The 26,704-nt window shown below is 39.6% G+C and overlaps 1 protein-coding gene across 4 annotated transcripts in view; it reads right to left on the bottom strand.

Annotated features, from left to right (window-relative positions):
* frem1b (Fras1 related extracellular matrix 1b) overlaps nt 1–26,704 on the bottom strand; it is a 214,248-nt gene that overhangs the window by 60,768 nt on the left and 126,776 nt on the right. For all 4 annotated transcript variants that reach the window (XM_073063069.1, XM_073063070.1, XM_073063071.1 and 1 more), the window contains 5 exons: nt 25,173–25,358; nt 20,901–21,097; nt 12,848–13,073; nt 5,463–5,607; nt 4,269–4,410 (listed from right to left, as the gene is read on the bottom strand). In XM_073063069.1, coding sequence (XP_072919170.1) covers nt 4,269–4,410; nt 5,463–5,607; nt 12,848–13,073; nt 20,901–21,097; nt 25,173–25,358 — 896 coding nt within the window. The remainder of the gene's footprint in view (nt 1–4,268; nt 4,411–5,462; nt 5,608–12,847; nt 13,074–20,900; nt 21,098–25,172; nt 25,359–26,704) is intronic.

Here is a 26,704-nt window from a genome sequence, read left to right as displayed (position 1 = left end):
TCTAACCTATCGCTGAGGTCCTGCCAATCACAGGCATGCTTGGAGACCTGGTTTAGCCATCGCTGCTGGTTGATCCAGCCATCGTGTGAATAAACACTCAAAAACCATAAAAATCTGAGCAATATTAAAATGCAAACCATTTAGTAATAATGAAGTACATATGCTTTAACATTTACAATGTAGAAGGAAGATATCCCTGTGTATATTCTCGGAAACCGCAGAAAGCTCACTCTCCATTACATGAGAAGTGCAAGGTCAGAGCACAATTTAAAGACAAAAGTTCGGGACTTTCACATTCACATATGCTTGCATGACAGTGCCAAGGTCCCTGACAGTAAATGCCAGCAACTCCATATGGAACTGTCAGGCCTTTAAGAAGAAATAATTGCAGGATGTAGCCAATTCCCCTTTCACATCATTCCCATCCTATGAATTACAACAATAGAGCATTTAAATAGCACCAGGGTATGACAGCAGTGAGATGAAAATTCTTTCTGCACATTTTAAAATATTACTGTTCATAACTGACATACAGTAAGGTTAGTTTCTTTATACCAACGCACCAACTTCCAGCAGTTAGGATTCTATAGCAATAAAATATGTAACTGGCTAATGTGTTTTAGTAGTCTTGATTGTAGAATGTGCTTTGAGCAAGGCACCATGAAAACCATCTGTTCTTGTCCAAAATGTTTTTTCGATCCACTTGAGCAGGCAGACAAGACCACTATTTCATGTTTTACCCTTAAGTACTTTATAAGTTCGTTAAGCTAAAAAAGTCCATGAACACGTTGTCATCTATAAAGACCATTAGCTACTTTACAACAGCGTCCAGTTGTTTTTTAAATGTTCAATTGATCTTGCTTTCACCATCATCTGGAAATCTATTATGCACATCAAAAGCTTTTTGTGTAAAGAATATTTTCTTAATACGATTAATTTTATTAGTTTGATTTTTTTAAACCTCAAAATAGTTTCTGATGGTATTCCCTTCAAACTTTATAACCCTAAAAGGGGACCAAGACAAGTTCAAGCTTTTCTTGCTTTATCCTCTCTCAGATCCTGAACAGTGAGTGAAAAATTGTAGGTGCTGGAAACTTACAACAGAAAATGCTGGACACACTCAGCAGTTCAGGCAACATCTGTGGGAAGTAAAACTGAGCCAACATTTCAGATTTCAACGTTTTAGAGTAAATCTAAAATGTTGACTCTGTTTCTTTTCCAACAGGTGCAGCCTGATCTACTGAGTATGATCGATCTTTAAAACTAAACCTGATTCAAGTCCACAAGGAATTAAGCATTAAACCATTTTTTATCTACACCCTTGGCTTGTTCGATGCATTTCATAGAATGTGCAACTCAACAATTTCTGCTAACTAATCATGGCATTCTGCATTTGCTTACATTAAGTTTAACTAATCGTCTTTCACTCCTGATACTTGGAGTTGACATCCATTCTAATCTAGACTATATTTTTATTCATTAGGAAGGTTTAGGCGTCTGGGAAGACAGCATATTTTGCCCAGATTCTAATTGTCCTTGAGAGAATGCTGATGATTTGCTGTCTTGAAATGGTGCAAATTGTGTCCTGAAGATACTCCCTCTTTTATTCCCCTCTTTTCAATCAGCCTTCCCAATATTACAACTCCTCTTTAAAATCCATGAATGCCTCACCTCGTCCTTTGTGTCTCTCAGTAATCCTTCATCTAGAATTTACTTTTTTAGGGACATGCTTTTCTCAAGCTAATGTAGAAATTCAGGCACTACAGACCTCCCTCATTATAGCACCAGATAGTCTGTCTGGGTTATGTACTCATGCTGTGTTGGGTATGAGCACATAATCCAATGACTCAGATGGAAAAGTGACAGCAGTTGAGGCAAACCTGCACCCAAGTCAACACAGGTAAAAGACACTGGACTAGAAATTCAATTGCAGAATGCAGCATTTACATGTGTCACATGATAGGATATAAACTAAAAGCCAATCGCTCTGCTCTGCTTGATCCATAGCAACTTCCTGAAACTGAAAAGTTCAATTTTTAATAGACATTAATTAAAGAGGTTTGCTGGGGTATGTTTTGGTGGTGCTATTGGGCTTGCTAAATACGATTAATGCCACTTTCACCATGTGATACTGCAAGTAGGTACTCGGGCCTGCTTTACAGCACCTGATGAGACCATGTAGCACTGACCTACTCCTGTCTCACTTACAGAATTTGCCTCATTTGGAATTTTGTCAGAAAGCCCAACTTTGACGATTTCACAGTGGCAATCCTAATGATTTCCTCCTTAATGGAAGTTCATCTTTTTTTACCTTTTAGGATGTGCAGCAGAGGGGACAACCAGGTTTTCATTATTATGACACCTGCCATTTTCAAAGTCACATTTCTTGTCATTGTCACAAGTAAATATCTATAGAGGTGCACTGAAAATTTACTCGCAGCGGAATTACAGGAACATAGCTTCTGTTACCCAACGTTCACAAGAAAACCAAATTAAATATAAATTACACACAATTGTACACGAAGGGACTCTCAATTAGAGCAAAAGTAGTTATCAAAGTGGTTATAGTTGTTGCTATACTGAGGTAGTAATTAGGGTTGTGCAGATAGGTCCTACAACCAAGTGGTTGAAGGGAAGTAGCTGTTCTTGAACCTGGTGGTGTGGGACTTAAGACTTGGTGTTAGTGATGAGAAGATCGCATGGCCTGCATAGTGGGAATCTTCGATGATGGATGTTGCCTTCTTATGGCAGCACATCCTGTAGATACTGCCAGCGGTAGGGAGGGATGCATTGGGCTAAATCGACTACTTCCTGCAGCTTCTTATGTTGTTGTGCATTCAGATTGCCATGCCAGATCAGTCAGGGTATTTTCAATAGTACTTCTGTAGAATGTTGTTCAAGTGTTCAGTGACAAACCAAACCTCTTTGACCGTCTCAGAAAGGGAGGACACTGGCATGAGATTCTTGTGATTGTATCCATGTGCTGGGCCTAAGAGAGGTCAGGACAGCTCAGGAATGATATTGAGAATAGATGCTTTGAGAGATCCCACCACAAAAGGAAATTGCAGAAACTGCAATATAAACAGAAACATTCTGGAAACACTCAGCAGTCCTGACAACATATGTGAAACAAGAACAGAGATGGTGTTTTAAACTGAACACTCTTCATCAAAATCCTTTGTTCTGGTGAAAGGCCCGTGACCTGGAACTCTGTTTCTCTTTACACAGATGCTACCTGACTGTTGAGTGTTTCCAGATTTTTCTGTTTTTACTTAGATTTACAGTGTCTGCAGTTTTCTTCCAAGTTGCATTGCTTGCCAGTTTAGTCCTATGCCTCGCTTCCTTGCACTGGAGTTCGGAAGTACTGGTTCTAGCTCATACAAAGGAATGCACTGTCTGTGTAGGATATTGCTCTTCAGACGCCCAGAATAAAACTGGCGTGGCCCTCCCATCCAATGGCACATCAAATTGTGTTTTCACACATAGAATTAAAATGCCAGGGTTAGCAAAAGAAGTAGGACACAACCTTTATTTGCATGGTGACAATAATGCACATTCAGCTTAAAGGGAACATTTGTCGTCTGGACAAATTTGAACTGCTGGAGGTCACAAGAGCTAAGAAACCTGTGTTACATTGCTCAGGTCCCTGAACTCTGAGCTGCTCTGCTGGGCATGTGCCCTTGTAATCCTGACAGAGGTGCTCAACACTGAGTAATAACCCTGTCTCTTGAATGTGAGACAAAGGCATGGCGAGGACAAAATGAAGACCATTCTTCACCCTACTGCTGTTCCAGCAGCACAATAGCACTGCCAGAATTATTAAGCCTCTTACACTGGTTTCCCTAGTCAGTTGAATGAAATTATAAAAGGGAGGAGGAGGAGGACAAATTTGTTTGGTGTCAGTGATGAGCATTATTATAAAGGAAGATACGTTTTTCATGCAGACTGCCCGTGGGTTGTGTTTTCAACGTGCTGGTGTGTCTTTCCTCCCAAACACTTATTTAATTTCATTGGAACCACTGACCACAGGGAACCTTCAGCAAATTGAAGAAACCACTGTAGGAAAGCAGCAGAGGAAATCTTTCCCTCAGGTGCCACCACAATTTAAAAATAATCGTCCATGAATGATTAATGAGCCTTGCTTTTCTGAGGAGAATAATCACAGTTCCTGCATGGTGCAGTTATTTAAAGCCAGGAATTAGTTTTTCTCTGAATACCTTCCATGTGTAGCATATGAGAATATACTGAAGTTTTGTTTCAGGTTTTACCTTTAGCTGCAGCTGTCCAAATACAGGCATACTGTTGATGATATAGTGGAGCTCGAATCGTGGTGTGTCCTTATCTTCAGCCTCTAAAGCCACACTGGATATCACCTTGTTTTCTCCCATTTCCACTTCCAATCCTGTGTTCCTAAATACACAACTGTCAATGTAAATCCGTCTCGTGTTTCAGTAGTTTGGGAATGAATTCACCAGCACAGAAATATGTAATCTCTGGAATATTATTAATTCTCTTTTAACCACTGAAAGCCACAGCACAGCTTCCTAAATCTACTAACTAATACTCTGACAATCGATAAATTTTACTGAAGTGAGCACATTCGATCTTTTAACATTTTAAGACCATAGTCACAGTGAAAGGATTTGACAAACTGTATGTTTTGGTATTTATCAATTAGTTGGATGGTAGACGTCAAATATCTAGAAACTAAGCTCTGTCTAGTGAGCTTTAGATATATCGTAAGCAGGCTGAACATCCTCACACATACATTTGCCAGCAAATGTTACTGGAAAGCAATGCAGTAAATGGAAAGTTTAGCAGATTTTCCTTTCCTTCGCTCTGTGTGCTGAAGCCAACTGCACCAGTGACACTAGTATCCCAGCTGAAATCAGTCAAGTCAGCACAGGAACTTGGAACTTCCTTGGCAGTACTGCTTGAGTTTCACACTGCAAAGTTCACATAACTGCTGGACCAAAAGAATAACTGAAACCATCAACTTGAACATAGGACAAAAAGATGATTTAAGCAGTAGCAGCTAAATCTATTTTATAAGTTATTACTTATAACAGACAATGTTGTCCTTTGTCGTCACTCAGATATGCACTGGAGCGTGGGCTTTGAATAATCTGTTTCCTAATCTGATACCATTATATTCCTTGATGCCCTTATTTTGAATTTTTTATACATTTTGATAAATTTGCCAATCACAGTGAAAGTAGCTTTAAAAATTCTTCATTAATTCATGCTAAATAGAAATGCAAGGAACTATCCCATTTTTGATCATTACCTAGTGGTTCCAAAGACAAGCCACAAAATGAAAAAGGAAAAAACTGAATTAAACTTCATGAAGTAGCCAACTAATCATTTCTCACCTCCCTCAAAAACATGCTTACTCACTGCTCCTGTTGAAACTACAGAAGGAATTCATGCTCTGGACCTCTCACCAGAGAATCAAAGCTTACTTTGAAATAACTGGTTCCTCGTCATTGACTGATATAACATTGATATATACTGTGCCGTGGACCATGTGCTTGCCATCTGTCAGCTGGATGGTAAAAAAGTCCTTCAGGGTTTCTGTGTCATCGTGCATGTACATGAGCTTCATTCCTGCAAAAAGAAGTTACAACGAATCAATGAGTGCACGTGACCCCCGAAACATCTAAGCTCTCTACAATCACACAGCACTTCATTAAGCATAGGGTATTGTTCAGTACAAATATGATGAAAAAATGCCTCAGGGTAAATTCACTTATGGCATCACATGAAAGACAGTTCCAGGTTTTACTTGCTCAGGTGCCATACTTTGATTTTATTTGGTTTCATCTATTAGACAACTTTTGAAGAAATTAGTTGAGAGTTACATCAATTTTTAAAAAAAGTTACAGCAGAAAATAATCTACAATATTAACAACCTGTAACCTAGGATGTCAGGCAAAACATGAAATGCAGGTATCTAACAAGGAAAACAATGCAAAAATACTCCTTAGATGTAGGTTCCTCCAGGCAATTAAAGTCGGTAAAAGATGCAACCTTATAATACCATTTCCTCCAGCAACAGCCATTTTCATTTCTCACCCCACCAAACGTCAATCCCCAAATAAAGGAGTAAAAATAAACAAACAGAGATTGTTCTATAACCTTTGTTTGAGTTGGCAGACCTTGTTTAAATGAACACCCAGCCACACTTGGGCTACAGGAAGAAATTGTCAAATATCTTCTACTATGAAGACAAGATATCCTGACTGACACCCTGTAAAGTAACCAACTGGAGGACATGAATTTAACTTATAGTGAAGTTGTGGCACATGGACTGAATATTATATCACGTTTTGTGGATCTACCGTTTCTACTTCAGGGCAACTAACATATCACTGTCCTAAATTAGGAAAAATGAAGTTCCAAATAATAAGAAAGTGCTAGAAATACTCAGAAGGTCAGGCCGTATCAGTGGGAAGAGGAACAACGCTAATGTTTCAGGTTGTGGGCCCATTGTCAGATTTGGACAGGAAATCTCCTTCTCAATTCTGAGGAACAGTCTTCAACCTGAGAAACTACTAGTTTCCCTTCCTAGAGATGTGGCCTGACTTCATGAATACTTTCCAGCATTTTCTTTGTTTCTGTTTTATTTTAGATTTCCAGATTTCCAGCTTCTACAATTCTTTTGAGCTGTACATCTCCATTTGTGGAGGTTGCTGTGGAATGTCAATTAGGACAACTCCCTTAAATCCATATCAGAAACCACTCTCCAGCAGTATGGGAGTTCAGCTCACTCCATTTCCTGCCACAGTCCACTTTCTGCTTTAGTATATTTTTCTCCATTTTGTGTTTTATTCAAATCACTTTTTGTTCCATTCAGGTTCTTTTCCTTTCTGGGAAAAAGGAAGTTTATTTCTATATGTGGTTGTTCACTTTTACCCCCGTTGACTGTTTTAGCACACCTATCATCTTGTAGCCAGTTATTTTTAAATGTTTTCATTCACACCACTGTGCAAGTTCTCAGCAGCATGTGCATCTCACATTGCAAGTCTATAATGAAAGTGCAATTGTGACCAACCCCAGGAGATCTGGCAAAATCTGAAATCAGTCTTGCAGAGAGTCAATTATGGAAAACTTTGGAGAACTATCACACTACTGTAACCAGCCCTCAACTTGTTTCAGCCACAGCCTTAGCTATTATAACATCATTTATTATTCACACCACTCGACACATCTTCTTCATTTTGCAGTTCACACTTGTTTGTATTAAATTTCATCTTCTCTTGCTCAAAGTTAAAGTATATTTATTATCAAAGATCCAAGATGGCGGCCACTCTGGAGCTGATATGTTATTTGTTAAGCGGGGTACCGTGCGCAATCCTAATCTGATGAAAAATGGACGTGGGAGCACGGAGGAACATCTGGAAATCTCCAGGAAGGCCCTCTTTTTTGCTGCTGCTGCTGCTGTGAGGTCCGGGTCTCTTCTGAGAAGAACAGGCTCCCCAGTCCATGGGGTCGCGTTGGCGGGGGCATCTTAATACGCTGGGCAGAAGGTGGTACTCGGAGAAGCTCGGAGGGGATGGTTGGAGGCTCAGAGGTTCGACAGACTCGGAGTCCGCTGCAGTCGGGCGCTTTCACTGCATGCTGTGTCTGCGAGGCTGGGTTCGATGGCACTGTGGAAGTCCATAGTGGGGGGTATTCCCTTCTGCTGCCTGCGTGGGATGACGAGTCTATCGGGACCCTGAGGACTTGTGGAAACTGTGTGGTGGTTTCTTTCGAACTTGTAGTCTTTTAACATCTTTGGACTATTTTTACTGTGCCCATGGTCTGTTTTTTTTAATCAATTATGCCATTGTTTGCACTGTTGTAACTACGTGGTTTTGTGCAGGTCTTGTAGCTTTAGTTTTTGGTCTTGTTTTGTCTGGTGGGATTGGAGCCCCTTTCTGGGAAATGCGCTAAGATGGTAGTGCGATATTAATACGCAGCAACCTCTCCGGACTCTGGATTGGGGATTGCCAAACGTTATGTGGATTTTCTGGTGTAGTCTGTTTTGTCATATGCTTTTGTGATATCATTCTGGAGGAACGTTGTCTCATTTTTTAACTGCATTGCATTTGTGGTTTCTAAATGACAATAAACTGAAACTGAACTAAACTGAACTGAGCTAAAAGTATGTATGCAGTATACAACCTTGAGATACATCCTCCCACAGGCAGCTATGAAACAAAGAAAGCCATGGAACCCATTCAAAGACAGACATCAAACTCCACCTCCCAAAGTCCAAAATAGAAGTTTGCAGTAAAAAATGAATGACAAATACAAAATTTAAAACACCAACCCACAAAGTCATCATCAAAAGTGTCCAGGCATATTCATTTCAGTTCAGTCTAGTGCTGTGCCATTTCTTATCTGCAAGTGACCCTGATCAAAATCTCACAAAATAGCAACAAAAAAGGAGCAACCAGAAATACATCATAACATGAACTACAGAGTCCAATCAACAAACCGTGTTGATTAAATCTTGTCCAACCTCTGGCACCATCCTCTGACAGCATCGAGGGAAAGAGAGGCCATTCAACTGCATGGACTTTCTTCCCAGAACAGCGAGCGAGAGGGAGAGACAGACCATCGCGTGTAGGCACCTTCCTCTGGCAGCGGCAAGCCCAAGTCTGGTAGACAGTGCTGAACACCCACTCAACCTCACACTTGCCTCGATGATTTCAATCTTCACCTACACTTTAATCTGTGAGATTGGCAAGAAATGGAGGTGATCGTGGGCCCACACTCCATCTCCAGGCTTCTTGACCTCGAAGCTGCATGTTTCACTCAAAAGCTCACAGAGCAGCCTCAGAGACAGCCAGATTGCTCAATCAGCTGTCCTCACATCCACATTTTACCCAACTCATCGCGAGGTTCCTTCCTGCCTGTCGGACTTTGGTCCTTTTAACTATGTTTAATTAAAAGTCAAGCCCAGCTTGTATGTCTTGAGTTGTGTAACAATTGGGAACCAAGTAAGAAATGTAAGGCATGGTAAAAACTTGCACAGGATGTCTCAACTTCTGCATAGAAACACATGAGATTTTCTGCCTAAATTGAGTTTCTCGTTGAAGATGTACTACTTTGCTGTTGATGCTGAAAATAGTTTAGGTATTTGCTTGGTACCTGACTGAGGAAATTCTGAAAGAAAGATTTGTTTTATTGCAATGTCTCAAATTCTTTGGATCAAATTTTTTGTACACTCCTGTCTTAGTCTATCCTCATGTTTTATAGGAAAGCTCCAGGAAAAAATCTGCAAGTCAAGCTGGTCTATTACTGAACTACTTTAGATGGAGATAGATTGAGCAATTCCAAATATTCAAATAAAATTATTTTAGTGGATGACAGTGATGTTTTGAATCATTGCTAATTGAATTAATAGTGATATGAAAACATATTCAACCACATAATGTAATTTAAGAAATTGTTAAATATAATAATACTGAAAGAGTGGTATATTTATTTCAGCAACTATAATTTGCAAAGTGAATGCTAATATCATTAAAATGGAAACACAAGAGACGGCAGAAGAAGGAATCTGGAACAAGAAAAACTGAACTGTTCAAGGAACTCAGTGGGTCAAGCAGCATCTATGGTGAAAAAGGCACAAGTGAAGTTTCAGGCCAAGTTCCAAGTAGCAGTTTGTTTATCACTCACTGAAAAATTGAAATTACCAATATATTTTCTCTTGACTCTTCATTATTTATGTTCTGAACATTTAATGCACTTTTTAAATGCTTTTGTTTTTCTTTTTGTAATGCACCCAGCTAGAGTTCAATAGCACACTCAGATAGGCATCAAAACATGCTATCGCATCAAACTGGTAATCAAGAATACTAAGTTACTCCTTAATATCCTATTTTGTTGAAGTTAAGTTCACCATTAGAGCATTGTAAGCTTTCAAACCCAGATGTCATTGCTTGAAATGGTCTTATCAGTGCTTGTTGACACTGCAAGATCTGTGCTTGTGAATTTTAACTTCATTGGCTTTGTTAACATTAAGAATCATGTTAGGACTATAGAATAGAGCTTTTTATACAGCTTCTCTCTTTAATGCAAAGTGCTGAAACACAAAAAGGTAATTATCTGCAGGCACATACTATTGGCCACATGGGAAATTAATATCATGATTCTTTTTAAGCTGGTTGTGGACTACACCTCAGATGGTTGAAGAAGTTTGGCACAAGTCCCCAAATCCCAAGGACTTCCTACAGGGGCACAATTGAGAGCATCTTTTAACTATGACTGGCTGCATCACTACCTGGTATGGAAACTGTAATTCCCTCAATCGCAGGATTCTGCAGAGAGTGGTCCGGACAGCCCAGCACATCTGTGAACTTCCCTCGATTCAGGACATTTACAGAGACAGGTGCGTAAAAAGGGCCCAAAGGATCATTGGGGACCCGAGTCATCCCAACCAAAGAACTGTTCCAGCTGCTACCATCCGGGAAGCGGTACCGCAGCATTAAAGCCAGGACCAACAGGCTCCGGGACAGCTTCCTCCACCAGGCCATCAGACTGATTAATTCATACTGATACAATTGTATTTCTATGTTATATTGACTGTCCTGTTGTACATACTATTTATTATAAATTACTATAAATTATACATTCAGATGGAAACAAATGTAAGAATTTTTACTTATATATGTGAAGGATATAAGAAATAAAGTCAATTCAATTCAACTTAAGAAAATGTCTCCATATTTAAGAAAATATGATCAAACCCCTAGTCATGGTGAAAATGCACAAGGTAAAATGAATACATACCGCCTTAATAAAAGGTTTATTTGGTCAACATGATGAGAGTTGAACCATTTTATATTCTTGAAAATGTTGTAAAACTTTGATTCAGGTGATGAGCTGCTTGCAGCTCTCTGGTGGTTCTTTTTTAAAAATGGTCAGTGGGGAACTGGGATTTGTCACCTGTAATTCCTGGGATCATGCACCATCTTGAACTGCATTTCTCAGTTTGGGAAATGAGAGGGGAAGTTACAATTGCTCACATTTTCCCTGGCTGAGGCAGAAGAAGGAGCTTGTCAATAATCCAACGATCCTCCTGGAAAGTTCAACTACAAGCATGCCAGCTGAGAACAGGATTGGCTCCTGCTGCAAGCCTGCGCTGGTTGAACAACGGGCTAAAATCCATAATTTTGGCTCCGATACAATGGCATCTGATGGTATTTGAGACTGTAGGAGCAACACTTTCAGTTAAGTTATTGGAAAATAAAAAGCAAATCATTTTGTATTTTTATTCTGTAAAAATAAGCAAATTCTTAATTTCACTGCTCAATCACTACATCCCTTTTCACATAAATGCACACCTAATGGTAGTCTTATTTAAAACAACAGCTATTTCAATAATCAAGGTCAAAGAGCTATTACTTTTAGCCTACATTTCAGATGAGCTTCTCAAACATTTTATTGCTTATCTCAGTTTTTACAGTCCAAGTTAAGACAGTGAGCTAACACAAGAATGGTTATAATACTGTAATTGTAAAATATCAAATATATCAGTTACAATTTGTTATGATATGGTTAGTTTGTTGGAAGTTCAATACATCAGGAAATATCTACATTGTATGAAGTTCTTCTTAATTTTGATTTAAATTAATTGGATGAATACTGAAATCAATTATTTTCTAAATTGAATTTCCGTATTCCCTAAAATATAGTACTCCCCAGTCTCTAACCAATATATGATTTATGATATACAATATATCTCAAACCCTTGTAGCCCTAGACCAAAATATGGCACAGCTGAAGTTTGACAGCAGACACCTGTTTGACTCTGTGTACTTCCTGCTGCCATTCTTAACTGTTAGTTAAAGGATTATTTGTATCTCCTAATGTTTTAATGAGAATGGATAATCTCTTGGCATCACTTAACCCCAAAGGAGATCCTAAATGTCTAATGACTCACAAAATATGTAACATCTGACGAGAACACCTCAGGCAGCCATTGTTTGCAATCTTTATCTGGTAACATACATTCAGTGGCCAAGTTATTAGCTGAACCTTCACACCTGCTTATTAATGCAAATATATGATCAGCCAGTCATGTGGCAGCAACTCAAAGCAGAAAAGCATACAGACATGGTCAAGAGATTCAGTTGCTGTTTAGCCCAAACATCAGAATGGCAAAGAAATGTCATCTAAGTGACTTTGACTGTGGAATGATTGTTGGTGCCAGACAGAGTGGTTTGATACCTCAGAAACTACTGATCTCCTGGGATTTTCACGCACAACAGTATCTAGAGTTTATGGTACGAGAAACGAGAAGCATCCAGTGGGCAGCAGTTCTGTGAATGAAAATGCCTTGTTAATGATAGAGGTCAGAGGGGGATGGCCAGACTGGCTCAAACTGATAGGAAAACAACAGTAATTCTAAGAACCAGGCACTACAACAGTGGTGTGCAGAAGGGCATCTCTGAACGCGTAACACATCTAACCTTGAAGTGGATGGGCTACAGCAACGGATGACCATTTTATTAGTAACAGGAGGTACCTAATAAAGTGGCCACAGTGTGTATATAGTTTTTATATTAAAAAGGAAGTAATTAAAATAATTTGTACTCCTTACCAGACGCTGATCTTCAATTCTTATTGATAGATAATCTGCAGAATTCTTATCTAAAAATCTCTAGCGCAAGTTATGGATGAAAGAATTCCAAATTATTTTCTTTTGATTACAGACCAGATGATTTTTGCAATTGCATTTGAACCCATATTTTCAGCCTGAACTAACACACAAGAAACACGAAGAGGAGATATAGAGCCATGCAGTAATATTTGGTGTCCAGCAGAGGACACCTGCAGCACACAGTAAACAAACCTTGTCTGAGCTCATCCATGCTGAAGTTGTGTACTAGCAGACTGTGATATAGCACTTCAGTACTCAGCTGTTTGTATGTGGCAATATCGGTGCCATAGATAGCATTCAGGAGCACTCCGTGGGATGGGGGATTAATCACTGAGAAGATGAGTGTATCACGAGGGACATCCATATCAACAGCATTCAGCACTCCAGGACCAATCTCACATGCATCGCCTTCTAAAATCTGCATCAAAATAGAGTTTAATTTAGATCCAGAATCTTCTGATAACACAGGAATATATAACAGATTCCTTAACAAGCATTAATTTATGAATATTATATGTTTTATGGTAGAGCTTGAAAATTTTGGCCAACCATCTGTGTGAAGAGGAGTGATATTGTGGGTGGAGAAACCACCATTGTCACTATGGTGCAGAGAGCACAGTCGTGAATTGAGATCAGGATCCCTGAATTTCCATCTCATCTTGGGTCCCCAAAAGTTCTCATCAACAAACAATATCTGAAGTATTCAGAAGGTACAGTATCAGTAATTTTGATTAGGAAATGATTTTGCAACCCAAGTTCTAAACCACAGAAAATGCTAGATTCTCAAAAATATGATCATTGAAAAAAGGATATTAAGAGGAATCTTAAGGGGAGAGAGGAAATAAGAAGGGAGAAAGGAGAAGGGGGAAGGTTGAAATGATAGGTGGAGGGGTAGGGAAGAGGAAAGGGGACTGGAGGGAATGAGGAGGAGAGGGGAAAGAGAGGAAGGAAAGGGATAGACAGGGAAGAGGGGAGGGAAAGGGATAGAAGGGGAAGAGGAAGGAAAGAAGGTGGTGGGAGAAGGGGTGGGAGAGGGGTTGGGAAGGGGTGAGAGGAGAAAAGTACAGATATAAGGATCCCTGTAACCCTGTAATGTCTGTCTCGGAGGCTGACGTCAAGTTGTCTTTCAGGAGGGTGAAACCTAGCAGGATGACAGGCCCTAATGGAGTACATAGTAGGGCTCTGAAAACTTGTACCAACCAACCGACAGGGGTGTTGAAAGACATTTTCAGTCTCTCATTTCTACAATCGTAAGTTCTCAATTGCTTCAAAAGGGCAACAATTATATCAGTGCCCAAGAGCTGCCTTAACAACTATCATCCAGTAGCACTCACGTCTACGGTAATGAGGTGCTTTGAGAAGTTGGTTATGGTTAGATTCTACTTCTGTCTCAACAAGAATCTAGACCCACTGCAATATGCCTATCATCACAATAGGTATATGGTGGATTCAAATCTCATTGGCTATTCACATGGCCTTGGTTCACCTGGAAAATACAAATACCTATGTCTGGATGCTGTTTATTGAGTACAGCTGAGTGCACAATCATTCCTACAGCTCTGATCAAAAAGTTCCAGAACCTGGCCTTTGTAACTCCTCCTGCAACTGGATCCTCAGCTTCCTAATCCGAAGACTAAAATCTGTGCAGAATGGAAATAATATCACTGCCTCACTGACAATCAACACTGGCGCATCTCAGTGATGAATGCTTAGCTCACCGCTCTCCTCTCTCTACACCCACAACTGTGAGGCTAGATATATCTTAAATTTGCTGATGATGCAACTACTGGTGGCAAAATTTCAGATGGTGATGAGAGGGCTACAGGAGCAAGGTATATCAGCTGGTTGACTGGTGTTGCAGCAACAACCTTGCACTGAATGTCAGTAAGACCAAAGAACTGCGTAACTGTAGGTTTCAGAAAAGATAAGTTGAAGGAGCACACACCAGTCCTCATAGAAGGATCAGAAGTGGAAGTAGTGAGCAACTTCAAGTTCCTGGTCATTAATATCTCTGAGGATCTATCTTGGATCCAACATATTGATGCAGCTACAAAAGGGACACAACAGTGGCTACATTTCAAGCGTAGTTTGAGGAGATTTGGGATGTCACCAAAGACACTTGCAAATTTCTACAGATGTATCATGGAGAAAATTCTAACTGGCTGCATCACGAGCTGCTATGGCGGGGGGGGGCAGGCGGAGGGGGGTTGAATGGGGCTACTGCACAGGATCAAAATAAGATGCATAGAGTTGTAAACTTATTCAGTTCCATCATGGGCACTAGCCTCCACAGTATCCAGAACATCTTCAAGGAGCGATAACTCAGAAAGGTGGCACCCATTATTAGGGACCCCCATCACCCAGGTCATGCCTTGTTCTCACTGCTACCATCAGGAAAGAGGTACAGAAGCCTGAAGGCACATACTCAATGATTCAGGGACAGCTTCTTCCCCTTTGCCATCTGATTTCTGAATGGGCATTAAACCATTGAACACTACCCAATGACTTCTTTATTTCTATTTTACCCTACTGATTTAATTTAATGATAATATGTATTTACTGTAATTCATATGTTTTTCTATTATTATGTATCATATTGTACTGCTGCCACAAAGATAACAGATTTCATAATGTGTGCCGGAGATATTAAACCTGGCTCTAATTCTTCACTTAGCTCTAACAACTATCAGTAGAAAATCAATAGAAGGGCTGTGGATTTTTGGATCAATGGGCTCTCTTCCAGGGAAGTTGGGACCTGTGCAGAAGGGTTTGCACCTTAACTGGAGGGGGAATAATATTCTAACGGGCAGATTTGCTCTTGCTGCATTGGGAGCGGGGCAGTTTAAGCTAGAGTTTTAGGAAGATGGGAACCAGAGGATGGTTGTGGAGAAAGATGTTGTTACATACAAAATCAAGAATCAAAAGATTAATGTCATGAGATTAATGTTCTGAGCTACATATATTTCATTGCAAAGAGTATAGTAGGGTGAGCTTAGGGCATGGATCAGCACGTGGAATTGTGACATTGCAGCATCAGACCATAAAACCATAAGATGTAGGAGCAGAATTAGGCTATTTAGCCCATTGCGTCTGCTCCGCCATTTCATTATGGCTGATCCATTTCCATCCCAACCCCAGTCTCCTGCCTTTTCTACATATCCCTTCATGTCCTGATTAATCAAGAATATATCAACCTGTGCCTCAAATATACCCAATGACTTGGCCTCCACAATTGCCTGTGGCAACGAATTTCACAGATTTACCATTTTCTGGCTAAATAAATTCCTTCTCATCATTCTAAACGAGCATCCCTCTATCCAGAGGCTGTGTCCTCTGGTCTTGGCCATCCATAACAAAGGAAACATCCTCTCCACATCCAATCTATTGAGGCCTTTCAACATTCGACAGGTTTCAATGAGATCACCCCTTATTTTTCTGAATTCCCATCAGTACACTCCCAGATCCATCATATGTTCCTCATATGTTAAGCCTTTTATTCCTAGTATCTGTTTTATGAACCTTCTCTGAACCTTCTCCATCCTTTCTTAAATAAGGGGCCCAAAACTGCTCACAATACTACAAGTGAACCCTCACCGGTGCCTTATAAAGACTCAACATTACAGCCTTGCTTTTATATTCTTGTCCTCTTGAATTGAATGCTAGCATTGCAGTTGCCTTCTTCACCACAAACTCAACCTGCAAATTAACTTTCAGGGAACCCTGCAGAAGGACTTGCTAGTCCCTTTGCACCTCAGTTTTTTTTTTGTATTTTATCTCCATTTAGAAAATAGTCAAGTCTTTCATTTCTACCGATGTGTCTGACCATTCACTTCCCAACATTGTATCCCATCTGCCATTTCTTTGCCCATTCTCTTAATTTGTCTAATTCCTTCTGTAACTTCCCTACTTTCTTAAAACTACATGCTCCTCCATCTATCTTCATATCATCTTCAAACTTTGCAACAAAACCATCAATTCCATCATCCAAATTATTGACATATAATGTAAAAAGGATCAATTTCAACACAAACCCCTGTGAAACATCACTAGTCACTGGCAGCCAGCAAGAAAAGGCTCCCTTTATTCATCAGCCACTACATTCTCCATGCCTTCCTTGCCACTATGTGGAGTATTGTGAGAGTTTTGCTCACGGCCCTAGAAGAAAGATGTAAATAAGTTTGAAAGAGTACAGAGAAAATTTTACAATGATATTTGCTGGGTCTAGATGATCTGATTTATACCGAAAGATTGAATAGATTATGACTGTATTCCTTGGAACATAGAAGATTGAGTGGAGATTTGATAGAGGTATGCAAAATTATGAGGGGCATAGATAGGGTAAATGCAAGTAGGCCTTTCCCACTGAGGTTGGGTGGGACTAGAACTAAAGATCTTTGGTTAAGGGTGAAAAGTAAAAAGTTTAAGGGGAACATGAGAGGAAACTTCTTCAGTCAGAGGGCTGGGAGAGTGTGGAATGAGCTGCCAGCACAAGTGGTGCATGCAAGCTCAATTTCAACTTTTAAAAGAAGCTTGCACAGGCACAGTACATGGATGTAAGGGCTATGAAGCTGGTACAGGTCGATGCAAGTAGGCACAGACTAGATGGGAGAAAGGTCTGTTTCTGTGCTGTACTTTTCAATGGCTCTATTACCATTGATTCAACCTGTAAATTAACCTTCAGGGAATGATACATGTGGACTCGCATGTTCTTTTGTGCCTCAGATTTTTGAATTTTCTCTCTGTTTAGAAAATAGTCTACACTTTTATTTCTTCTACCCAAGTACATGCCCATACACTTCCCAACACTGCAGTCAATCTGCCATTTCTTTGCTCATTCTCCAAATCTGTCTAAGTCATTTTGTGGCCCCTCTGCTTCTCCAATGCTACCTGCCTCTCCACCTAGCTTCGTATTGTCCGCAAATTTAGCCACAAGTGAGACTTGGTTGCCGGAAGGGCAGGACTGGCAGCTCAATGTTTTGGGGTTCCATTATCTTAGACATGATAGAGTAGGACAGATTAAAGAGTGATGGATGGCATTACTAATCATGGCAGTGTTCAGTTCGGACAGACTGGAGAGCTTGCCTAGTGAAGCATTATGGGTAGAACTGAGGAAAAATGAAAAGTATGACCACATTGGTGGGATTATAGCCCATGGGATTTAGAGAACCAAATTTGTAGAGAGATCAAAACTGTTGTAAGAAACATAAGGTTGTGATAGTACAGTAGGTGATTTTAACTTTGCACATATTGACTGGGACTCCTATACTCTAAAGGAACTGGATAGGAAAGACTTCATCAAATGAGTTCAGGAAAGTTTCTTTAATCAGCACATTGAAGTGCCATCAAGAAAGAGTGCAAACACGAGGAAATCTGCAGATGCTGGAAATTCAAGCAACACACACAAAATGCTGGTGAAACGCAGCAGGTCAGGCAGCATCTATAGGGAGAAGTGCTGTCGACGTTTCGGGCCGAAACCCTTCGTCAGAATGAGTGCAATATGGATCTACTATTTTGGAATGAGACAGGGCAGTGATGCAGTTGTTAGGGTGCTCACTACTGCGCGCCTATAGAACTTCATCCACATCATCACTGATTTGGATAGTCCAGCTCTCTTTGACCTCCTCAAAAAGAAGAGGTGTTAGTGAGCTTTTTAGACTGTGCAGGTTGTGTTCTGGGACCATGAGAGGTTGTATGAAATTTGCTCTCCCAGGAGTTTGAAACTTCTTGTAGTTTCCACTGCTGTGCCACCAACGTAAAGAGCCGTGTGAGTGGTGTGCATTCCCCTGAAGTCAAAGACCACCTCCTTTGTCACACTTACATTGAGGAATAATGTATTTGCCTGGCACTAGGCCTTGAGATCGTCCACCTCCTCTCTGTAAGCTGTCCCACAGTTTCTGGTGACGGGGCCCACCACTGTCGTGTCATCGGAGAACTTGAAAGTGTGATTAATTGGGTGCTTGGCTGTGCAGTTGAGTGAGAGTGGAGTGTACAGCAGCGAGCTTAGCACACAGCCCTGTGGGGAGGGAGGAGCAGTTGTGCATCCTGACTACCTGATGTCTGTTGGTTAGGAAGTCCAACACCCAATTGTACAGTGTTGAATCCCAACCAAGATATGGTGTGTATAACTAAACACAGCCCTCCTGTTGTGTTTTAATGTGGGATGCCTGCATGTATGAGTCCAATCATTCAATAGCTACATGTAACTGAATGGCAAGAATTTTAAGGGATGCAAATTTCATGAGCTATTATAAATTTTAAAACAATAATTTTACATGGATTAATAGTTTTCAAAAGTTAGTATTAGTTAAATTAGAAACTATATTAGTTCACTAAGATGTTTAAAGTGTTCAAAATACAAACTAACTCATAGATCACAAAAACAAAATCTCCAGTGGCATTTCTGCTGCTTTTTTGTTTATTCTAGAATGGCAATAATCATTTTTTTTTGAACCAGATGTAAATGCAGCATTGTAATTCGAATTTCAACACTAATTTCTTAGCATAAATATCTTTCAAGAACTTGTCTCTGGTTGATTGTGTACTTATAGAAATCAGTGGAACTAAACCTCAGAGGCACAACACAATAAACTCACCATGATAAACAAAGCACTTACTGTTACCAGATTGGGGTGAATTTCCAGTCAATGCTGCAGCAACTTTGCTTTAAACTTTAAACTTAAACTTAATTTAAAATGCTTAATCATGTGTAATATGCCTACGTAACCTTATTTGCAATTTGTTCATTTATTAATTATCATGTCATATTATATGAGAAGCATGGTCTTCCATGATCATGGCAAATTTTTCTTCAGAGGTGGTTTGTCATTGCCTTCTTCTAGGGTGTGCCTTTACAAGACCGGTGACCCCAGCCATTATCAATACTCCTCAGAGATTGTCTGCCTGGTGTCGTCAGTGGTCACATGACCAGGTGCTCATTTGACCATTCACCATGCTTCACGAGACCCTGATCAGGAGGATAATCAGGTGCCACACCTTGGCCAAGGGTGATCTGCAGGTCCACGGAGGAAAGAAGTGTCTTACACCTCCTTTGGTAGAGACATATTTTCACCCTGCCACCCATTTGCTATAACTTCTAAAACACTGAAAATTCTGCTTTATTGCAATGATCCTGAAACCATGAGATGCAAAATAAATAATAGCCACAGAACTTCTTATGAGAACTTTTAGTTGCTAACTGTAACGCTTACCGAAACTTGAATACACTATTTAATCTATGTAATTTTAATCAATCACAGTTTAAGTTCCAACAATTGATCAGAAATCCAGATGAAACTCTCAACCCTTCAATCTTTCAAAATTGCAAAATTTAATAACTTTTCAAAATGTACCAAAGAATTAATCAATCTGATTCTATTTTAATTTCATACATTTACTATTTGAATTTGGCTGACAGAAGATTGTGGGAAAGACATAACATTACAGCGGAACATAATCCTCATTCCACAAAGTAGCTATATAAAAACATCTTCCAGACTTATAAAAGAAAGTTTGCTCTTAGACTGTGTTTTTAACAATCTGAAGATATAGTTTACAGCCAACAAATTGCTCTTAATTTTAAGTAATGATTTAATGTAGAAAAAAGCTAATTTAAATATAGCCAGCTCTCCCATGTAGCAGTATATTAATGACCTGATAACTTGTTTTATTGATGTAGATTGCAGATTAAATATTAGCTATTATACTAGTGATAATTCCATGCATCATGACTGATCTCCAGAACTTTTAGAAAAAGCTTTTTAAGCAAATCCCAGTCTGATATAATTTAACTACCAATTGATTTAGCTCTATTAACATCGTTATTTTGTTTTGCCCCATTGCAAGATTTTGTTATTCATGTAAACTGCAAAATAAGGATTGAAAATGATGATTTGCCTAAATTTGGAAGCATTGGGAAAAATTATACAATTGTCTTTGCATCACACAGTAAAAATGAAAACAAACACTGGGTGTTTACACTCCATTGGCATGTGACACACGCAACTCAGTGTTCTAGAGAATAAGCTCATTTGTATTTCTTTCTCACAATTTCAAACAACTAAATGTGATTCAACTGGCTGATTTTCAGATTTTCAGTGAACTGGTATAAACAATGAAACGTGGCAAAATGGAAAATAATTTTTTAAATGTTACATGGATTAAAATATAAAATGAAGTCTGAAGTAAATAGCATAGTTTCTGAATAAACATGAATGGTATTTTTTTTCTTTTCTATGTCAATACTCACAGTGATGTTTCCCAGCTGCAAAAATGGAGTTTCATCGTTGGTAGGGTTAATGATGACATAAAACGGAACTGCCATGGATTTATGTGCAGTGTCACTAACAGATACCACAAAATGGTCAGCTGTGGGCTCCATCTGGTTATGCCTGCACTGGACATAGTTGATGTAACCTGCCCTGAGGTGCTGTAGACTGAAGGAAGCTTTAAAGGAACAGATTAAATCAAAAATCTCTAGTTTCAAATTGCATAAAATCATAAAGAAGATCTCCCAAATAATTCACATTCATGTCACATTCCTTTGTGTGGGATCATGGGAAACTGTCACCAAATTTCTGTACTCTACAAATAGCCCACTTCAAACATCTTGCTGAAAAGATCAGCTGCATCAGCAAAAGGAGATGATTTTTAACAACTAGGACAAAATATACACAAGAGTGCATGGATTTAATCTGATAAAAGACTAAAGATACTGAACTTCAGTCCTGTCTGTTCAAATACCTATTGAAAAATTAATTTGATCTCTTAGGGCTTAATCTGTTGTTCTTAAGTATAGAGTATCTGCTCCATTAGCTTGTGGGTCAGAAGTTTTATCACAGTGTATTCCAGAGCTAGTCTCATTTGCCTGTATTTGATCCATATCTAAGTAAATGTTCCTACCAAGGTACCTGTTGAATTTTTTTAACATTGTAATTTTACCCACCTTTTTAAATTCCTCTGGTGTTTTCATATACCCACTACCCTCAACTCATGTACCTTTTAAATCTTTCCCCTCTCACCTGAAACCTAAGTCCTTTAAATTGAAACTTCTCTATATTGGGGAAAGCCTGTGAGAATCGGTCTCACGTGTGTCCTCATGATTTTAAAAAGTCCGTAAGGTCACACCTCAGCTCTTTTACTCCAGGGAAACCACTCCCAACTTATTGAGTCTCTCCCTTTAACTCAAACCCTCCAGTTCCAGCAACATCCTTGTGAATTTTTGCCACACCCTCTCTAGGTAATCATATTTCTCTTAAAGGATGGCGAGCAAGAACTACACACATACTCCAGGTAGGGTCTTACCAACATCTTGTGCATCTGTGACATAACATCCCAATTCTTTTATTCAGTGCTCCATCTGATGAAGGCCTTCTTCACCACCATGTCTATCTGTGTCTTTTCTTTCAAGGAATTATGTACTTTTACTCCTTGGCTTCTCTGTTTTACACCTATCTGCAAGCCCCTGCCATTCACTGTGTAAGTCCAGCCCTGCATTCACTTCCTAAAAAGTATCACTTTGCCCTGTCTGAGTTAATCTGCATCTGCAATGCTTAACTGGCAAGTCGTTCACCCACCTAAATACTCTTTCCACCTTACAAAGGCTGAGTGTGAACTCCAATAACTCACCGAGACTTCCTTGAGAACATCTCATGAATCTGTGACTTCTATCATCTGGAAAGGCAACTACAGCAGCAATATGGGTACACCAGCACCTACGGGTTCCCTCCAAGTCACCGTATAGACTTGGGAATAGACATCTTTCCTGCATTGTCATTGGGTTGAAATCCTTATATTGATATATGTTGCAGCACTGTGAGAGTAATTTAGCCACAAGGTTTGCCCTACTTCATTAATTGCTAATCATTGCAAATCTTGTGTGGGCTGTAAATGTTGCGATGAAGAGCGATCCCCATATCCTATAAAAGTCATGTGGAAAATATGAATGATTTGTAGAATAATTTTATTAGGAGTCTGAAGAGATTTGGTATGTCAACAAATACACTAAAAAACTTCTACAGTTGTACAGTGGAGAGCATTCTGACCGGCTGCATCACTGTCTGGTATGGAGGGGCTACTGCACAGGACCAAAAAAAGCTGCAGAATGGTGTAAATCTAGTCAGCTCCATCTTGGGCACTAGCCTACAAAGTACCCAGGATATCTTCAGGGAGCGGTGTCTCAGAAAGGCAGCGTCCATTATTAAGGGCCTCCAGTGCCCAGGGCATGCCCTTTTCTCACTGTTACCATCAGGAAAGAGGTACAGAAGCCTAAAGGTGCACACTTAACGATTCAGGAACAGCTTCTTCCCCTCTGCCATCCGATTCCTAATTCCTATTTGAAGCTTTGGCCACTACCTCACTTTTTTTAAAAATACGCAATACTTCAGTTTTTGCACATTAAAAAAATATCTATTCAATATACGTAATTGATTTACTTGTTTATTTATTATTATGTTTTATTTTATTTATTATTATTATTATTTGTTTTCTCTCTGCTAGATTATGTATTGCATCGAACTGCTGCTGCTAAGTTAACAAATTTCACGTCACATGCTGGTGAAATAAACCTGATTCTGATTCTGAATTAGAGAATAAAATGCACCTCTTCAGAGAACAGGGTGGAGAGAATTTTTCTTCAATGAATAGGCTACTAAAATGTCCATCAACTGCATAGTTAAAGCTAATTATACTTCAGGTTAAAGAAAATAAATTTGAAATACAGAATGACACAAATGGCAACTGTGCGTCCTCTGTACTGTTAAGATTGACATCGAAAGCACATAAGGCTAATAAAAAAGTATAATCAATAAATATGGAAAGAATGTAACTCTGCCATTTGTAGAAGTTAATGTGTATATATATACACTGTATATTAGAGTCTTGAATTATGGGAGTTCTATAGGAGCTCTCTCAGAGATTTACCAGGATGCTGACTGGACTAGAGGGCATCTCTTATAAAGAAAGGCTGAGTGAGCTAGAGTTTTCTCTTTAGAGTGGAGGGTGATGAATGGTGTCTTGATCGAGGTACATAAAATTATAAGAGGCTTCACTAGATGGTGACGCACTGGGGTCAACCAGCGGTGTTATTGCATTTTTTAATTATTATTTTACAATCGCAAGACACTGCTGGACATCATGTACTGCAGGTCCACCCACCAATGAGTTGCTCATTCGTGGAGAAGCTGGAGGAGCTGGACGCGGTGTGGACCGTGTTGCTGCTTGCTGCAGAGAGGCGTCGAAGTTGGTGTGTGAAGGCTGCGTGCAGTCCAATAGTGAATGATTGGCCTAGTCACTTCTCTTGTGATCGTAAGACCCTGTTGGACATTGGTAACGTAGAATACTGCAAGTCTGTTTCACTGGTTTATTGTTAGGACTGACAGTGGGGGAGCTGTGTGGCCTTGGTTGTAGTGTGGAGTAGGCCTCAGTTGTAATGTGGAGTAGGCCTGATGCCATGGTGTCTCCTGTTGCAGTGGCCAAGGAGGGGTGAAGCTGGAGGTGGTGTGGTATGGCATCCTTGCTGGCATCAGTGCTGCCCTCTAGTATTTGCTCAGTGGAAGACAAGCTGGATTGTATTTGTCTGCAGACAGCTGCGGGCTTGTTCTTGCCAACAACATCCATGGACTCAGGCACTTATGCTGTATTAGTTTTTGTTGTGACTGTATGATTACTGCTATTTTATATGTGCGATATGTGTTCTGTCCTGTGTATGATTGTTGGCACCTTGATCTTGGAGGAACGCTGTTTAATTTGGCTGTATTCATTGGTATTCATGTGTGGTTGATTGACAATTAAACTTGAACTTGAGATAGAGTGGTCAGTCAGTGCCTCTTTCCCATGGCAGAAATGGTTAATACAAGGGGGCATAATTTAAAGGTGATTGGAGGAAAGTATAGGGACAATGTCAGTGGCAAGTTCTTTGCACAGAGAGTGGTGGGCATGTGGAACACCCTACCAGGGATGCTGTTAGAGGCAGGTATATTAGGGACATTTAAGAAACTCTTAGACACATGAATGTTAGAGAAATGGAGGACTATGTAGGACGGAAGGTTTAGATCGATCTTAGAGTAGGTTAAGATGTCAGCACAACATCATGGGTCAAAGGGCCTGTTCTGTGCTGTAATTTTCTATGTTCTATGTTCTCATATATATGTATGGGCTTCTATAAATTGTGCATTTGTAGCATTGCATGGTCTATAGATCTATATTTTTGCAGTTACTTTAGTTATTAGGTGGAAAAATTTCAATGTCTGTTCATTGTATTTGAGATTTGGGGTAGCACAGTAGCCAGCAACATGGGTTCAATTCCTGTCACTGCTGTACGTTCTCTGGGTGCTCTGGTTTCCACCTACAGTTCAAAGACGCAACGGTTGGTAGGTTAATTGGTCATTGTAAATTGTCCCATCATGAGGCTAGGGTTAAATCGGGGATTGCTGGGCGACATGGCTCAAAGGGCCGGAAAGGTCTAGTCCACACTGCATCTCAATCTTTAGATAAATAAGTTAATTAAAATGTTATATTATACCTATGTTTATTCCAGCATTGCTCTTCTCATATCCTGGTGATGGCAATATGTTCTCCAGATACCCATATTGGGGCAAACTTTCCAGTTCAAAGATAAGTTCTTCTGAGATAGTGTCCTCATCTGTGGCAGAGAGGAAATCTAACAGCAAACTGGTTTGCGATGCTTCATCCACTATAAACATGTCTCCTATAAAAGAAAAGATTATACAGTGTATAGCACCAAATTAAGATTTGCAATACCAATATAAAAGGAAGTCTCACAGTTCTGCAAGGAAAGGACTGACACATTTATACAGCAGAGTTTGCACTCTATTTTGAACTAGCAAGAAACTCATCAACAATAGATTCTTATCCCTCACCGGCAGCATTGCTTCTGATGTCCTCTAAGAATTTATCTTTGCCTTACTATTCTTCCAGAACATGCTGTCTTCAATCACTCATTTTATTGACTACAAGTTTGAAATTACACAGGATTCCACTATTACAGCCAAACTTGTAAAAAAACACTGTTCCACTGTCATCTTCGTGCTTTTACTTTTTTTTTTACAAATTTTATTTTTTTTAAAACTATTGGTGAAATTGGTTCCTCAGGGGAATTCAGTCGGAGGCAGAAGCATGGCATCATGAGAAGAGGAAAGAGAGATGATAGAGCAAAGGCATGGTGGGTTCAATGATGAAGATGAATCCTGGATGGTATATGGTCTCCCTGGTGCCTTGTTTACGGATGTGACTGAACGGTTACAGAGCATACTGAAAGGGGAGCAGGAGATCCAGAAGATGTGGTCCACATTGATTCCCATAACACATGATAGGAAATTTCAGGTTCCTGCAGGTACATTTTTGGAAAACTAGGAAGAAAGATTAAAGAGTTGAACTTCAGGGGTGGTAATCTCACAATTACTCACAATGCTACACGATGACAGGTACAAAACTGTGAAGGTAGAGTAAATAAATATGTGGCTGGAAAGATTATGCCAATGGGAGAGAGTTCTGAGGCACAGGGACAGAATGGTGTATTCTATAAAAATTGAATAGGTCACTTCTTATCAATACAGGACTAAAATACCACAAAGTGGGATTTGAAATGCCTCTGGGGAGAGTTTAAACATGTTTGGTAAGAAGATTCTGGAAGGGGAGAAACATAGATGGAAATGGAATGTTAAAAAGTAGTAGATGAAGTAAATTGGCAGCAGAATCATCAATACACCAGCATATGATATCAAGGTATGAAAAACTTCTAAAATATAAATATTCAGGATGTTATATGATAATGTTTAGAGTATACACAACAATGTAGATGAATTGATGATACAATTGATGAAAAAAATGACCCAGTTGCCATTATGGAAACATGGTTGTGGGGGGACTAAAGCTGGTACCTAATGTTCAACATTTAGGAAGCACGAGCAAAATGAAATCGGAGGGAGGATGTTGACGGTAGAATTAGATCTCGTTTGGCTCAAGGTAGGAAATAGAAAAAAGGCAGAAAACATTGATAGGACTTATTTATAAACCACAGAATGGTAGTTTAAA

This window comes from Hemitrygon akajei, chromosome 12 (genome assembly GCF_048418815.1).
Source record: "Hemitrygon akajei chromosome 12, sHemAka1.3, whole genome shotgun sequence".
NCBI lineage: Eukaryota > Metazoa > Chordata > Chondrichthyes > Myliobatiformes > Dasyatidae > Hemitrygon > Hemitrygon akajei.
This window is presented reverse-complemented; position numbering and strand designations above follow the sequence as displayed.